Here is a 17,434-nt window from a genome sequence, read left to right as displayed (position 1 = left end):
TTACTCCTCCTTCCAGCTTTGTATCATTTGTCATGATCTGAAAAATCTTACCAGTCTGATAATATTGCCCCTAATATTTTCTCACAATACTGCCTTACCTATAACCATCTTCCCTAAATAGACCCCTCATTTCTCTGGCCATTATACAGGCTAGGTTTCTAAAAAAAGGAAACTTGCAAGGTTATCAGTGATTAGGGATTTAAATTAGCCCTTAAGTTTTCTGCAGACTGCTGGTGAGACTGGCTCTTCCTGGCCTGAACACTGCTCATGAATTCAAGAAAGGGCCAGAAAGGACCCCAAATCTTTTTTTTTTTTTTTAATTTTTTTATTTATTTATGATAGTCACAGAGAGAGAGAGAGGCAGAGACACAGGCAGAGGGAGAAGCAGGCTCCATGCACCGGGAGCCCAATGTGGGATTCGATCCCGGGTCTCCAGGATTGCGCCCTGGGCCAAAGGCAGGCGCCAAACCGCTGTGCCACCCAGGGATCCCAGGACCCCAAATCTTAAACTATAATCACACTTGGCCTCTCTCTCCATCAGACACATCATTCCCAGGAGGGGCCTGTGACTAAGACAAGGTCAATTTCTTCTCTACAAGGTCAATTGAATCTAATTCCAGCAGACCTAGCATCCTTCCTGACCCTAGCTACTTCCTAGGTTATTCATCGTTACCTTTTGTTTCCATCCAGTGTTCTGTAGCATTCTTTTTATACAATCAAAACAACACTGACTCTTAAAGCTATATATCTGGCTTTTATTCAACTAAGCATATAGCATTGTTTAAAAAATACTTTATAGGGATCCCTGGGTGGCGCAGCGGTTTAGTGCCTGCCTTTGGCCCAGGGCGCGATCCTGGGGACCCGGGATCGAATCCCACGTCGGGCTCCCAGTGCATGGAGCCTGCTTCTCCCTCTGCCTGTGTCTCTGCCTCTCTCTCTCTGTGTGACTATCATAAATAAATAAAAATTTAAAAAAAAAAAAAATACTTTATAAAAATATAAGATTTTGTATCCCAATTGTGGTTGTGGTTACATGTATCTGCATGTGACATAAAATTTCACAGTAATCTATACCAAATAAAATAAAAATAAAAAAGGAGTATATTTGAAAATCGGTGGAATCTGAATAAAGTCTGTGTAGAGTTTCGTTACTACTATTGTGCCAATATCAATTTCCTAGTTTTGACAAGTGTACTAGGATTAGGTAAGATGTTATCATTAGGGAAAGCTGAGTGAAGGGTACAAGTGACCTCTGTACTATTGTTGTAACTCCTCTGAGTCTTAAATTATTTCAAAATAAAAAGCTAAAAAGAAATGATAACAGCTATAAGCATGTATGTACCTAATAAGAGAGGCCCAAAGTACATGAAGCAAAAACAGAATTGAAAAAAAAAAGATTCTTCAACAAACTGAAGACTTCAATGCTCCATTTTCAATAATGGATAGATTAGCTAGCCAGAAGATCAACAAGGAAACAGAAAACAACATACTCATCAACAAAGAAGAAATCACAAGAGAAATCAGAAAATGCTTTGAGTTGGGTGAAAGAAAAACATACCAAAAGTTATGGGGTATAGTTAAAACAGATCATAAGGGAAATTTACAGCTTAAAATGCCTATTAAAAAACAAAAAACAAAAAACCCAAGAAAAATCTCAACTCAGATTATGGAACTAGATAAAGAGAGAAGAGATAAAGAGAACTAGATACCAAAGATACCAGAAGGAAGAAAATAATAAAGATTACAGTAGAGATGAACAAAACAGAAAAATAGGGAAATCAACATAACTCTAAATTGGTTCTTTGAAAAAGATCAACAAAACTGGCAAACCTTTAGCTAGATTGACCAAGAGAAAAAAAAGAAAGAAGACAAATACTGACATCAGGAATGAAAGAAGGATATCACTACCAACCTTACAGAAATAAAGAACTAGGGCTAGGTGTATGACTGCTTATGGGTATAGAGTATCATTTTGGGGTGATGAAAAGTTTCTAAATTTAGATTGTTGTCACAGTTGCAAAACTCTCTGACTATATTAAAAACCCCAAACAGTATATTTTAAATATATGAATTTTAGGATAAGTCAGGACAAAACTGGACACACAGTACAGGGAAAACAGTTATCTCAGGGAAGGAAGAATGGGCTTCCTTCCTGAAATCAGAGGCAAATAAGGAGGATAGCAAGAGTGATAATGAAGTGAAAATTTGAGGCCTTATGCTGAAACATCCTTCTTTTTTTCTCTGGATCTCAGAATGTATCAGCAAGCTTTTCTACCAATAGCTCATATGTGCTGCCTTCTCAATGGCCCCTGGGTGACCACACCAGTCATGGTCTTCCCCATAGGAGTCACCATCACTCACCTGGGCACCATTCTTTTGGTTCCTTACTCTTAACCATCCAGGGCTCCTTCTCCTGCTCCAGTAAGGATATCACATCTGGCTTAGAATCAAAAAGTCCTGCCCAAAGAAGAAAAAAGAAAAAAAAAAAAAAAAGACAAAGTTATATTGTATGTGTACCAGAATTAAAATCATCCACGATTATTAAGAAAGAGTAAGTAGGTTAAGGGTCAATGGAAGGGATAAAAGTCAGAGGAACAACAATAAAAAACTGTCCAATGGAACAGCCGATTCTAACTTCATGAGGGATAATCCCTTCTTTGGGAAGCAACAAGAATCATTAATTCTGCCAGACATTTGAGAAGCACTCATGAGAAATTCATAACAAAGAACATAAAATTCCAGAAGGCTATTTCTAAAATTGGGGTGGGGGGGGCACATAACTTACCCAGTGAGATCAGGTTGTTATAATTCTCCAACATTACATCTCGGTACAAACTCTTCTGAGCAGAGTGCAAGCATTCCCACTCTTTTTGAGAGAAGTAAATGGCGACATCTTTGAACTTGAAGCCCTGAAACCAAAGATCAATATGCTATTTGTGAAACTGATGGGTAAAATCTTTACAACTGAATGAAAAAGAAAATGGAGAAAGCAATTTAGTAAGGTAACAATATTGAGAAAATAGACTGTGCTGGGCCCTTTAACACGGATGGTTCAGTGTGGAAATAAGAGTGATTGGAGTACACCATTCTTGGCACACACATACATGCTTAAGCATGCCTGCAACTACAGAAGTAATCTCTTGGGCTCTACCTCTTCCATTATCCCCCCAGGTCTGGGAATAACCAAAGTTCAGACAACTGGTGTTTCCTAAGTAAATAAAACTATACATACAAGCACATGGCATACTCTATGTTCACCATACAACACCTGTGACTATCTCCTTTCTATTCTCCCAACAAAAAAAGACTTTTTAAAAGTCTGAATCATTCAAAAATATCTTATAAAATTTCTATTTCTGAAAACAGGATCTGAATATAACTAGATGATTTATATGATGATTTACTTACAATTTAATAATTTCTTAAAAACTTATACCCATAAATATACCAGAATATTAAAGGCTGATCACTTTTCCATGTGATCAAAAATTCTAAAATAGGTATCATTTTTACCAGCTTGTATGATATTTCCATCTTATTTTGCACAAGTTCTCTATCATTCTTTTGCAGTATGAGTCATTTCTTCTCAACAATTTATGCATCTGGTTATATTGTTCCTGTTCCCATAAATTGTCCTTGATCATACTCTCCTTGTTCCTGATCTGCCTGAACTGATAGAGGAGGATCCAGACTCACACTGATGTGACTCAAGATGAGCATACAGAGAGAAGTTCAAAATGGACCCACTTATTGCTGTCTACCTGGCACAGACTTCTTGGAATATCACATAACTCCATACACTCAATCTATCATATCTCTATCGTATCCTCAGTCTTAAAAATCTCAAAAGAGTTATAGATATGGGCAAATACTGAGACTGCAAGTCAACATCAATTACCTGCTTGTCTAATTAGAAAACCCAAATTTGAAACCCGAGATCCCACTTAACCATTTCATAAAATGACCACTCTAACAAGGAAGGCATAAAATTTCTCGCAAGGATTTCCACTCCACCAGTATTCCTGATGAACACAGGAGCACTTATGGGACAGCAGCCTTTGGTGGCATCACTCACTGGAAGAAGAAGACCTGGAGAGCAGGTTAAGTTCCTTGGAGGGGCCTAGGGAAGCAGGAAGTTTTAGGAAAAAGAAATCCACTGTTCAAATCTTTCAAAATAAAAAATGCATTCAATGAAGGAGAGGAGAAATATCATTTCACATAAATAATGGCTTTTAGGGTTGCAGAAACAGATCATTTATTTCTTGGGTTCATCCTAGAGAAATAGCTTGAGAAGGCAAAGGAGGAAGAAGCAAAAGCAGCCTTACTTGAGTCACCAGACTGACCTTGGAGTCCCCCCCCAAAGGCCGAGAATGAATTTTCCTCCCCTTTCCTATTTCAATCTTCCTGCCTTTTTTTTTTTTTTAAAGATTTTATTTATTTATTCATGAGAGACACAGAGAGAGAGAGGCAGAGACATAGGCAGAGGGAGAAGCAGGCTTCATGCAGGGAGCCTGACGTGGGACTTGATCCCAGGTCTCCAGGATCAGGCCCTGGGCTGAAGGCGGCACTAAACCGCTGAGCCACCCAGGCTGCCCCAATCTTCCTGCTTTTGACACCTCTTCTTTCTCCCCCACACTCCGTGTGTGTGTGTGTGTGTGTGTGTGTGTGTGTGTGTGAGTGAGACACATACACACACACACACACGGTCTGTCTTTCTTGATTTTAGGGAGAATAACAAAACTGCCTGCCCTGAACCCCAGAAGACCCAACTGTACACAATGTATTTAGAGGAAACAACCTTCCCAACTGATCTGAGCCCAGAAGGGCCTGTTCTCACCTGCCCTGGGCAGATCCTTGTTCTACAACCTACAAGACACTGAGCTCCTCAGCCATTGAGGCATCCCAAAGACATGGTGGAGCCTCCAGCCCAAAGCACAGGACACTTGGACAGGCCCAGCCTTGGACAACGGTTTCTGCCACCAACCACCTGGATGGTATACAAGAAATCACAATTCTCATAATCTTCATAGCCAACACATTCTGGTTCCCAACCAAGATCACAAGTTCCCTAAGTATGGCTTTCTTACCTGATACTATTCACTTGTATTGCTACCACTAGCCTTATTGTGGACAGTGAGTATTTACTGTATCTCAAATACATTTATTGCATGTTAAGCACTTTAAGCTTCTGGTGAGTTATGTGTATGAATCCTCGGGAGAGCCCATGAATCCTAATTCAAAGGAAACTTAAGCTCAAAGAAGTGAAGTCATTTACTCAAATTTGCAGTTAGTAGTGGCATTGCAGGGTTTTGAATCTAGATTTCTCCAAATCTGTAGCTCATGGTCTTCTACTTCTGGCTCTTATAGATGCAGCCAGGGATTTCTGAAGATCCTTTAAAAGAAATTCTGGACTGGAGCTCCACTCAGAGGAGCAGAAAATGCTTGGTCTGCTCACTGTAGGTCACTACAGAGCACAGTGCTCTAGGAAGGGCAATCAAAAGTAGAAGAGAAGAAGCAGTTCGGCAAACAAAACTCTTTTATCCAAAAATATCAAAATCTCCCATTACTCTGGCTCTGTGTGGGCGCTTGGAGGACATGATGATTTAGATCTAGCACCTGCCCTTAAAAAAGCTCAGAATCAGGAAGGAGGGCAGCCCCGGTGGCACAGCAGTTTAGCGCCGCCTGTAGCCCCCTGGAGACCCTGGATCGAGTCCCACGTCAGGCTCTCTGTATGATGCCTGCTTCTCCCCCTGCCTGTGTCTCTGCCTCTCTCTCTCTCTGTCTCTATGAATAAATAAATAAAATAAAAAAAAAAAAGAATCAGGAAGGAAAATAAAAAAAGTAGAGACAATCACAGGATATCAAGCTTTGAGGGGGCTGGTTCCCATGACCAAATCAACAACTGAAAAATAATGTTCTGAATATTAAAAACATTTTAGGATGCAATGATGATCTGGCAAAGAAAGAAAGTAACTGGGGTGCCTGGGTGCCTCAGGTCATGATCCAAGGGTCCTGGGATCGAGCACCACATCAGGCTTCCTGTGAGCCTACTTCTCCTGCTTTTCTGTCTCCTCCTCGCTCGTGCTCTATCTCTGTCTCTCAAATAAATAAATAAAATCTTAAAAAAAAAAAGAAAAGTAATCTTCAGAAGCTAAAATTGAATCAAACTGAGAACCAACAGGAGAATGCTGAGCCACTGACACTTATTTATCAATAAGTGATATGTTGTGCTGTTTTATTATTTTTGACATTTGGGTCATTATCCTTGGAATTCTGTTTGTGGATTCTTGAGCCCTGGTTGAAGGTTGTTCTTCTAGACCAGGTCTGTGTTTGCTTCTGCCAAGAGCACTGCCAAACCAGAGCCACTCTAAAGTAGATTTACAGATGGCAAGTTTTATAGATCACCTTAGTAATATGCATGTGAGCCACAGACCTGTGGGAGGGCTGACTTGTGGTTATAGTTCCTCAGGGGAAAATGTTTTTTTTTCCACCAACTGCCAGGATTCAAATCAGGCTGTTTTCCTTGTAGTCCCCAAGAATGGAAGTGTTGCTTCTACTTTTTCTTTATTTTGTGGGCATGGTCCTGGAGGTCCCAGGTCTTTACAGGGCAGAACCATTTTTTTAAAGATTTTATTTATTCATGAAATACAGAGAGACAGACAGAGGCAGAGACACAGGCAGAGGGAGAAGCAGGCTCCATGCAAGGGAACCCGATGCAGGACTCGATCCCAGGTCTCCAGGATGACACCCTGGGCTGAAGGCAGGCGCTAAACTGCTGAGCCACCCAGGCTGCCCCAGGGCAGTACCATTTAGACTCGCATCTTGACCAGCTATAGGCTTGGTCTCCCCCCTTCCCCATTCTTTGACTGTCAAAGCTCATGGTCATCTTGGTTCAGCAGCCCTGTAAAGACCTGGGACCTCCAGGACCATGCCCACAAAATAAAGAAAAAGTAGAAGCAACACTTCCATTCTTGGGGACTACAAGGAAAACAGCCTGATTTGAATCCTGGCAGTTGGTGGAAAAAAAACATTTTCCCCTGAGGAACTATAACCACAAGTCAGCCCTCCCACAGGTCTGTGGCTCACATGCATATTACTAAGGTGATCTATAAAACTTGCCATCTGTAAATCTACTTTAGAGTGGCTCTGGTTTGGCAGTGCTCTTGGCAGAAGCAAACACAGACCTGGTCTAGAAGAACAACCTTCAACCAGGGCTCAAGAATCCACAAACAGAATTCCAAGGATAATGACCCAAATGTCAAAAATAATAAAACAGCACAACATTGTGAATATACTAAACACCAAACACCACTAAACTGTACACTATAAAATGGTTAATTGTATGTTATGTGAATTTCACCTAAATAAAAAATGATATAAAAATAAAACACACACAGAGGCATAATAGCAGGATCAGAGAGTCGGGAAAATCAATCATGCAATTGTTTCAAATTTCCATTATATTTTAAAGTTTTCATAATAAAAATAAAAATATTAGGGGGAAAATGTCACACCTGCAAAGATTCATTTATTACATAGATAATGACAAAGACTATAAAACAGGTATCTAGGAGGTAGATGGTAAAAAACAAAACCACGGGATCCCTGGGTGGTGCAGTGGTTTGGCGCCTGCCTTTGGCCCAGGGTGCGATCCTGGAGACCCGGGATCGAATCCCACGTCGGGCTCCCGGTGCATGGGGCCTGCTTCTCCCTCTGCCTGTGTCTCTGCCTCTCTCTCTCTCTCTGTGTGACTATCATAAATAAATAAAAATTTAAAAAACCCCACAAAATAGGTAGATTTAAAGGAAAAAATATTTCTAGAACAAAGAAACCCAATATTTAAAATTAAGTCATACAATGGCTAGAATAAATATCTCCAAAGAAAAAAATTACTGGACTACAGATATAAAAAGAAATTATGCAGAATGTTATCAAAAAAGACAATATGGGAAAGCATAAGAGAGGGCAGGAAAAAATAAGAAGGTTTAACAGATGTCTAACCACAGTTCTGAAAGGAAAAAGGAAAAAAACTGAGAAAAGGCAGTAACTAAAGACCTATTGGAGGTATCTAGCTGGCTCAGTCAATAGAGCATGTAACTCTCGATCTTAGGGTCATGAGTTCAAGCCTCAAGTTGGGCATAAAACTTACTTGGAAAAAAAAAAAAAAGACCGAATGGATAAGAAATTTTCAGAACTAGCATAAGAAAGCCAATGAGTCTTATTCAGAAGCCCAATGAGTCTCAAGGAGAATAAATAAAAAGAAACCCTAGACAATTATATCAAAACTGCTGAACACTAAAAGAGGATATGTTAGAAGCAATTTGAAAGGGACGCCTGGGTGGCTCAGTGGTTGAGCGTATGCCTTTGGCTCAGGGCGTGATCCTGGCGTCCCGGGATTGAGTCCCACATTGGGCTTCCTGCATGGAGCCTGCTTCTCCCTCTGCCTATGTCTCTGCCTCTCTCTGTGTCTCTCATGAGTAAATAAATAAAATCTTAAAAAAAAAGAAGCAATTTGAGATTAAAGACAGATTATCTACACAGAAACACCAGTCTGATTGACTATGATTATTCAATAGAAACAATATAAACCATAAAACAGCAGACTGTCAACTGAGAGAAAATTATCTTTCACAAATGGGGGCAAATCAAGACATTTTCAAAAAACCCAAAACCAAATGCCCTAGAAACCCATTAAAATATGTACTTCCATCTGAAGAAAAGTGATACCAAGATAGAGGGTTTAATAAGAATAATGAACAAAGAAAGTGGTAAATAAATGGATAACCTAAGCTAATATTCAAATATATAAAATACTAAAAATGTTTTATGGGTTAAAAAGAGGGTAGAATTAAAATATCTGACAACAATATAAGTTGTTTAATCAGATTATCCTAGTTCCTTATACTATTTAGCAAGAGCATAAAGATGTTCTTTAGTTTTGGATATTGGTAAGTTAAAATGCATTAAAATTTCTTAGGTAGGGATCCCTGGGTGGCTCAGTGGTTTGGCGCCTGCCTTTGGCCCAAGGATCGAGTCCCGCGTCGGGCTCCCGGCATGGAGCCTGCTTCTCCCTCTGCCTGTGTCTCTGCCTCTCTCTCTCTCTCTCTTTCTCTCTCTCACTGTCAATCATGAATAAATAAATAAAATCTTAAAAAAAATTTCTTAGGTAACCACAAAATAAATGAAATTAGTTTATAGCTTCAAAATTCATAAAGAAGTGAAATGAGATTAAAGAAATACATAAAAGGTAGAATAAAAAGCACAAACTAAGCCAATAATGATACTTTCAATTGTATCAGTAATTTTTTTAAAAAGATCTTATTTTTAAGTAATCTCTACACCCAACATAGGGCTTGAATTTATAATCCTGTGATCAAGAGTCACATGCTCCACTGACTGAGCCAGCTAGATGCCCTTATATCAGCAATTAATAATGGGCTAAATGATCTCATTAAAAGATAAAAGTCAAAGATCAAAGCCCAGATATATGCTGTTTACAAGAAACACATCCAAAACATAAATATTCAGAAAGACTGGAGGTAAAATGTGAAAATACAACTTGTATGCTTCCCTAATAAAAAATAAATATGTATTATATATAGACACACATACACATACATAAAATAAAGAAGAACAAAATTGGGGGATCCCTGGGTGGCTCAGCGGTTTGGCGCCTGCCTTTGGCCCAGGGCGCGATCCTGAAGTCCCAGGATCGAGTCCCACGTCAGGCTCCCGGCATGGAGCCTGCTTCTCCTTCTGCCTGTGTCTCTGCCTCGCTCTCTCTCTCCATGTCTATCATAAATAAATAAATAAATCTTTAAAAAAAAAAAGAAGAACAAAATTATGATAAATCCTCATCATTATGACAGAACACATCACTTGAAATAACTGATAGGCACAACAGACAAATAAATCAGTAAAAACAGAAATTATTTAAATTATAAAAAATAACAAAATTAACAAACCTGATTTAATTGCCACATATAGAATAATACAGCTAAGTCAAGTAACACTCTTCTCAACCACATCTGGAGGATTCAGAAAAACATCACATTGGGTCTTAACATAAAACAATCATTTTGCATGAACTCATGCTAATAAAGATGCACATTAATAGGATTGCCAAGGGGTGGGCAAATGGAATGGAAGATAAGAAATGAATAAATAATCAGAACAAGAAGATGGCCTTGCTCAGACCAATGATAACATTCCATGAAGTGAAGTTTATGATTAATGTAACATTGCACTTGAAGCCTCTCTCCATCTTATCAAGGAAAACCAGTGCAGTAAGGCAAGGTTTAGAATAAGGAACTTAAAAAAGGAAAAGATCAATATTTTAAAATAATACAATTATTTACAGACAAAAAATATCCTCACTTATCAATGATATGATTATGTAGTTAGATGACTCCAAATCCAAAAGAATCTATAAGATATCAGAATAAATGAGGGGTGCCTGAGTGGCTTAGCGGTTGAGTGTCTGTCTTTGGCTCAGGGCGTGATCCCAGGGTTCTGGGATCGAGTCCCGCATTGGGCTCTCTCTGAGGAGCCTGCTTCTCCCTCTGCCTATGTCTCTGCCTCTCTCTCTGGTCTCTTATGAATAAATAAATAAAATCTTTAAGAAAAAAAAGATATCAGAATAAATGAGCAATCAGCAAGTTGGATGGATATAAAATCAGTATCTAAAAATCAGTTTCATGTCTGTACACGAGGAACAATAAGAAAATGATGTTTAATGTTTAAAAATTAATACCATTTAAAAAACACAAAATATAAAAATACTTAAGAATGAAATTAATAAAAGACATATACGACTCTAATTACAACCATAATATAAGACCTAAATAAACAGAGTAATACCAGCTAGAGGGAGAGGAAGACTTACTACTATAGAAAATGCCAACCTTCCCCAAACTGATCAGAGTCAATGCAGTACAAATTGATATGCCAACTGGATTTCTACAAACTTGATCAGCCAATTCTAAAATTTATATGGAGAAACCAAAGGCCAAAACATAGCTTACAGACTCCTAGAGAATAAGATTACAGTAGAGGAATATGACTTACCAAGTATCAAACATTATTATAAAGCTGTCTTAATTAAGACAATGTGGTTTTGGTGCAGAGACAGAGAAACAGAACACTAGAGAAAAATGATATTGGGATATTAATTATCCAAATGGAAAAGGTTAAACTGGACCTCTACCATATATCATATCCTAAAATCAATCCAAAGTGAGTTAAAGACTGAAACACAAAAAGCAAAACAGTATCATTCATAGAAAACATGGGAGAGTACCTTTACTCATAGAGGAAGATATTTCTTAAACTAGACCTAAATAAATTAGTAAAGGAAAGGAAAACTGTTAAACGTGATGGCATTACAACCGAGAATTTCTACCACCATTTAACATTAGAAGTCAAGCCACAAACTGAGAGAAAGCATGTATAGCACACATAACTGACAAAGGATGAATCTATAATATTTAAGAAATACTTACAAAGCATTAAAAGGAACAACAACAAAAAAACCTTGGAAATCTAAAACTCAATAGAAAAATTAGAAAATGACATGAAACAGTACTTCAGAGAAGAGAAATCATGAAAAGGGCCTCAACCTCATTTAGCATACCAAAATATGCAATCTTTTTTTATTTTTATTTTTTATTATTATTTTTTTTTATGATAGTCACAGAGAGAGAGAGAGAGAGGCAGAGACATAGGCAGAGGGAGAAGCAGGCTCCATGCACCGGGAGCCCGACGTGGGATTCGATCCCGGGTCTCCAGGATCACGCCCTGGGCCAAAGGCAGGCGCTAAACCGCTGCGCCACCCAGGGATCCCAAATATGCAATTTTAAAATCAGAATACTATATCAATGCATACCCATCAAATAGGTAAAAACTTAAAAGTCTAACAATATCAAGTACTGATGAGAATATGAAATAACAGGGTTTAAAAATGATTATAAACACTGGAAAACAATTGTGGAGTGTCTAGTAAGGCCAAAGATGCATATATTCTATGACCCAAGAATTCCTTTTTAAGATTTTATTTATTTATTCATGATAGACACACACACACACACACACACACACACACACACACACACACAGAGGCAGGGACACGAGCAGGCTCCATGCAGGGAGCCTGACGCAGGACTCAAACCCAGGACTCCAGGATCACGCCCTGGGCGGAAGGTAGGCGCCTAAACCGCTGAGCCACCCAGGCTGCCCTGACCCAAGAATTCTATTCCTAGTTATATACCCAGAGAAATTCTTGTACATGATACAAGTTCAAGAATGTTCACAGGAGTAGTGTCTGTAATATAAAAGATAGATATATATTTATACAATGGATGGTTATATAGTAAATTAACAATGTGAATGATTTCCTGAATATATACTAAGAGACCGATAATCACATAGCAGAAGATTCCAAACTGTATAATTTTACTTAGATCAAATTTAAAAATAAAAACAGGGCAGCCTGGGTGGCTCAGTGGTTTAGCGCCACCTTTGGCCCAGGGCGTGATCCTGGAGACCCGGGTCAAGTCCCACATCGGGCTCCCTCCATGGAGCCTGCTTCTCTGCCTGTGTCTCTGAGCCTCTCTCTCTCTGTGTATGTGCCTTCATGAATAAATAAAATCTTTTTTTTTTTTTTTGAATAAATAAAATCTTAAAAATAAATAAATAAATAAAAATAAAAACAAACACATATGGTTAACTGTAAAGAAAAGCAAGGGAATGAAAAACACAAAATTCAGAAATTACCTCTAGGGACTGTACTGGGATGACTTATGGCCCAGACAGGGTTTTTAACAATAATCAACATTTTACATCTTAAATATGGATGTTTAGTTACTTTTCATACCTTATACATTTGTCGCTATTCGGTATTGAATAAAAAGCAGTTTTAAAAAGTTAGTTATAAAAATAGTCAGTTACAATATAGTGTGATAAGAACTGTGACAGATGCATCATAGTCATTCAGTCACCAGGCATAATCAAGAGACTGAAGCAGGCTTCACGGAATCCAGAGAAAGCAGTGGTATGGGATATATCCCTTCTTGTGTTTCTTGTGCAATATAGCCAGCAGATAGCACTGTGCATTATGGGAACTGCTAGAGTAGAGTGAGAAGGAGCAGAGAAATGAGATTGAAAAGAAGGATCACATCATGAGAACATCACTTGTTCTCACAGGTGAGGGATTCTAAGCAGGATAAATTACCTCTAATTACAGGCAGACGAATCTTGCTAGGAGAAATGAGGAAATAGTAACTTATTTAGGTTAAGGGGTATGTGAAAGTTTCATGTAACACACAGAAGTTTCTGGGGCCCAGAAAAAAAAAGGATTCCAACAAACAAAAACAGACTGAAGAGCATTCCAAGTAGAGCACAGGATAAGGGGAAGGTAGAGAGGGAAATTAACTACATAGCCTGTATGTCTGAGGAGCAGACAGGTAACTGGTGAGGAATTCTGGGGAAGGGGTAGACAGAAGTGATACTGGAGAAGTCCAAAGGGGCCAGGACAGAAAGGTCTTGGCTGACACGTCATCCCTGGCAGGACTTATTGCATCCTTACTTACCGCTTTATTCCAATACTAGGACTGGTGCTCCAGTAAATATAGAAATGTACTTTATAATAAATGTATAATAAATGTGAAAGAGTTAGAACTTTGTCCTGAAAATAATTCACTTAATAAAGGAAGTGTCATAACTGGACTATTTTATTGGCAAAGAGTAAAAGTAGAGCCAGGGAGCCCAATTCGAGCACAATGCACTATCCACCTGAATTTCCATTACTATCATGTTTGCAAATCTTGTAGAGAACACATTATATATAGGAAGTTATGAGGAAGCCCATGGTCCCATAGCAAAAATAGGGGAAGACTTTTTTTTTTTTTAAGTGCATAGCTTCTCATTAATACAGAGAAAGGACAATCCACCACTCTGAGTAGAGGAGGAAATAAAGGAAGAAATGGACCATTGTCAAGGGTTTAGGGCAAAGGAAGGTAGAGTTCCTTCCTTACCAAGATGTACTAATATTGGATAGGGAGGGTGTAGTTTCTCCTCTAAGAATCTCACAGGAAGGTTCTGGCCAGATTGGGAATGTGAAGACAGACTCAACAAGTTCTCACAGAATTAAAAAAAAAAAAAAGTCAGAGAAAGGAAGAAACAGATTAATCCAGAATGGAAAGAGAATTTTATTAGTCTTTTGAGAGAGAGGAACCCTTGAGAACCAACCAAAATTAACGAAAAGCCACACTCAGACACATCCAAGGAAAAACTCTGAACATACTACAAATATTATGCCATTATTTAAAACTGACTACTCCAAAGTATCAGAAAAGAAAAATTTAAATAAACACCCCAAATTAGGAATTTTACAGCCAACATTTGCTGGTCATATCTCACACCAGATGTTTAAAGATTAAATTGTTTGAGCAAAAGACAAAGTACTTTAGAAAAGTTTGTATGACTTTTTTTTGGTTAAGATTTTATATATTTATTTGTTTATTTAGAGAATACAAGCAGGGAGAGGGGAAAGAAAGAGAGAGTCTCAAGCAGACTCTGTGCTGAGCATGGAGCCTGATATGGGGCTCAACCCCACAACCCTGAAATCATGATGACCTGAGCTGAAATCAAGAGTCGTATGCTTAACTGATTGAGTCACCCAAATGCCCCTGTATGACTTCTATATTTGTAGTAGGGAAGGCCATGACATATAGGAAGAAAACATTTTTGAAAACTCTGAATCTAAAACATGTACAAAATAGATTAGCTGTGGAAAAGTAATTTTTTTAAAAAATATTTATTTATTCATGAGAGAGAGAGGGAGAGAGACAGAGGCAGAGGGAGAAGCAGGTTCTATGCAGTGAGCCTGACATGGGACTCGATCCGGGGTCTCCAGGATCAGGCCCTGGGCTGAAGGTGGCGCTAAACCGCTGAGCCACCCAGGCTGCCCGAAAAGTAATTTTTTTTTAAAAAAGATGCGATTTATTTATTTGAGAGAGAGAGTATGAGTGGGGGGGTAGGGGCAGAGAGTGGGAGAAGCAGACTCCCCACTGAGCAGGGAGCCCTACGTGGGGCCCTAATTCCAGGATCCTGAGATCATGACCTGGCCCAAAGGCAAATGCTTAACCGACTGAGTCACCCAGGTGCCCTAGAAAAAATATTTGTAAAACAACTTACAAATGACAGAGAATAAGCTTAACATACAAACTTGTGCATAAACCAAAAAAGATAACACTCTTTGACAAGTGGGATCCCAGTTGTACTAGGATTTTGAAGTGACCTAACAGAATCTTTCGAATTTGAGTGACCTAAAAGAATCTATTTCCTCATCTGTCAACTTAGAATAATACCATATTTCATCAATTCTGAGATACCACTGATTGTAAAGCCACCATTACTTTATACACCAGGGAAGAAAAAAAAAATGCCATCAATGAAACTATGACTTACCAGGAACTATAAAATCAGTCCTGATTTCAGAGAGGTTAAAATATGAAGGAAAAAAAAGCATACAGAAGAAGAAATACAGTCACACCCTTTTCACAGGGTTGTTAATGTGGATTCAACAAGACAACACATGTAAAGAACTTCAAATTGTAAGTGGCTTAAAGTAAACAATAAGTTAGTTGCTTCTATCAGCAGCAGGATCCCATTCTGAAAACAAAAGTACATACCTACATATATGTACAGACACAATTTGAAAATATTAATCATGACTATCTCTAGATGGTGGGACCATAGGTGAGAAACTTTCTTAAACTTTCTCAAGTTTTAAATTTATTGCAAGAATCCTATATTACTTTAGTCATTATAAAGAGAGGAATTAGTTTATTTCTATCCTGGGGGGAAAAAGTATGTAGAGCTGACAGGGCAGGCAGGTCTTGCAGGCTGTTAAGAAATTTGGAAGCAAAAAAAATTCTTTTGGGCAAGCAAATAGGCACATGACTCTGAAGCAAACAACAAAGACACGAGGGAGACTGAAGTAAGTAACTCCATACTGTTCTTTATCTTCCCCTGCCAAATCAGTGAGACACATCTGTCACAACTATTCTGGGAATGAATGAAGTCCAAGGAAATGGAAATTCTAGATTAATGAGATGTTGTATGCAAAGCAGACATTCCTGGTTTAGACTCCTGTCTGGTTTAGGAAAACTCCATAAATCTGGTTTCCTTCTCTCTTACCCTTTTTCCAAATTATTATTGTAAGTCTCTTGGGTAGAATCCTGAAATAGGATATTGTTTTGAAAACAAGGAAGCTCCTTCCAAGAAGAGAGTGCCAAATACAACTTACCTCTGCCATGACTTCTGATGTGCAGTGGCTTTTCTCCCCTCTTCTGGATTCTTAGAGAATAAAAAAGATGGAAAAGGGTTAAGAAACTATGAGACAACAGACCCTTCCCAGAGCTCAGAGGAAGCCAAGTAAGAGCAAACCCTGGCTCCACTCCAAGCATGGAGAGTGAGCCCAAAACCAAAGAAGCCTGTAACCCCACCCCCACTCCTATCATCACACAAAGCAGGCAACCTTAGGGGCCCAGATGGGCGTCCTGGGAAAGAACCCCAGAATATGGCCGCCTTCTTCCATAGGAGCATGACTGGGTTCTTATTCTTCTGTTTTTTGTTTGTTTTTAAGATTTTATTTATTTGAGACACACACACACACACACGCACACAGAGGCAGAGACACAGGCAGAGAGAGAAGCAGGCTCCATGCTGGGAGCCCGATGTGGGACTCATCCTGGGACCCCAGGATCACACCTGGGCCCAAGGCAGGCGCTCAACCACTGAGCCACCCAGGTGTCTCCCTGACTGGGTTCTTCCTGACCCTGTATCTTACACTGAGCCCAGATTTGTGGCTCTAAAACACAACCTACATGGATCTATCAGAATCCCACATCTTGTCCTCTAAAACTGGATGGGCTCTGGGCCTGGCTCCCCTGAGGCCTCAGGATAAAAGGCACAGGGAAGTGGAAGGAAGGGCTTCCAGGCCCAAGCTCTGAAGAACCCCCAGGACACCAGAAATAGCCGCGGGGAGAAGGCCACTCACCGCTGAAGAGGGAGCGGCAGACCCTGGTCAGTTGCGGCTGGGATCCTGAATCCCACGCGAGCAAAAAAGGCTCCAAAGGTAGGCGGGGTCTGAGATTGCCCCAGCACCCATCCACTCAATGACCCCGCTCAACGCCGACCAAGAAGGTACACAGCGGGCGCCTTTCCAGTTCTAGCTCCAAAGGCGGCTCCGACGCGCCGGCCACTGGGCTCTGGCACTGGGCGGGAGGGGGCCCCTCGTGCTGTGCTAACCGCCGCCCCGCGGGCACTGGCCGCAGGACAATGGAGGTCACACAGCAGCGACACCTCTGACCTCCGACAGGGCCAGCCTGACACCAGGCGCCCACGCCAGGTGCGCGGCTGACGCCGCCCTCCC

At 39.7% G+C, this 17,434-nt stretch overlaps 1 protein-coding gene across 13 annotated transcripts in view; it reads right to left on the bottom strand.

The window, feature by feature from the left end:
- ZNF568 (zinc finger protein 568) overlaps positions 1-17,434 on the bottom strand; it is an 80,911-nt gene that overhangs the window by 10,230 nt on the left and 53,247 nt on the right. For 12 of the 13 annotated variants that reach the window (XM_049109951.1, XM_049109972.1, XM_049109973.1 and 9 more), the window contains 3 exons: positions 16,307-16,356; positions 2,786-2,909; positions 2,362-2,457 (listed from right to left, as the gene is read on the bottom strand). In XM_049109951.1, coding sequence (XP_048965908.1) covers positions 2,362-2,457; positions 2,786-2,909; positions 16,307-16,356 — 270 coding nt within the window. Of the gene's footprint in view, positions 1-2,361; positions 2,458-2,785; positions 2,910-16,306; positions 16,357-17,059; positions 17,321-17,434 lie in introns of those variants that run through there. The other variant, XM_049109981.1, reaches the window with a different exon arrangement.

The sequence above is a fragment of the Canis lupus genome, chromosome 1 (assembly GCF_003254725.2).
Source record: "Canis lupus dingo isolate Sandy chromosome 1, ASM325472v2, whole genome shotgun sequence".
In the NCBI taxonomy this organism is placed as follows: Eukaryota; Metazoa; Chordata; class Mammalia; order Carnivora; family Canidae; genus Canis; species Canis lupus.
This window is presented reverse-complemented; position numbering and strand designations above follow the sequence as displayed.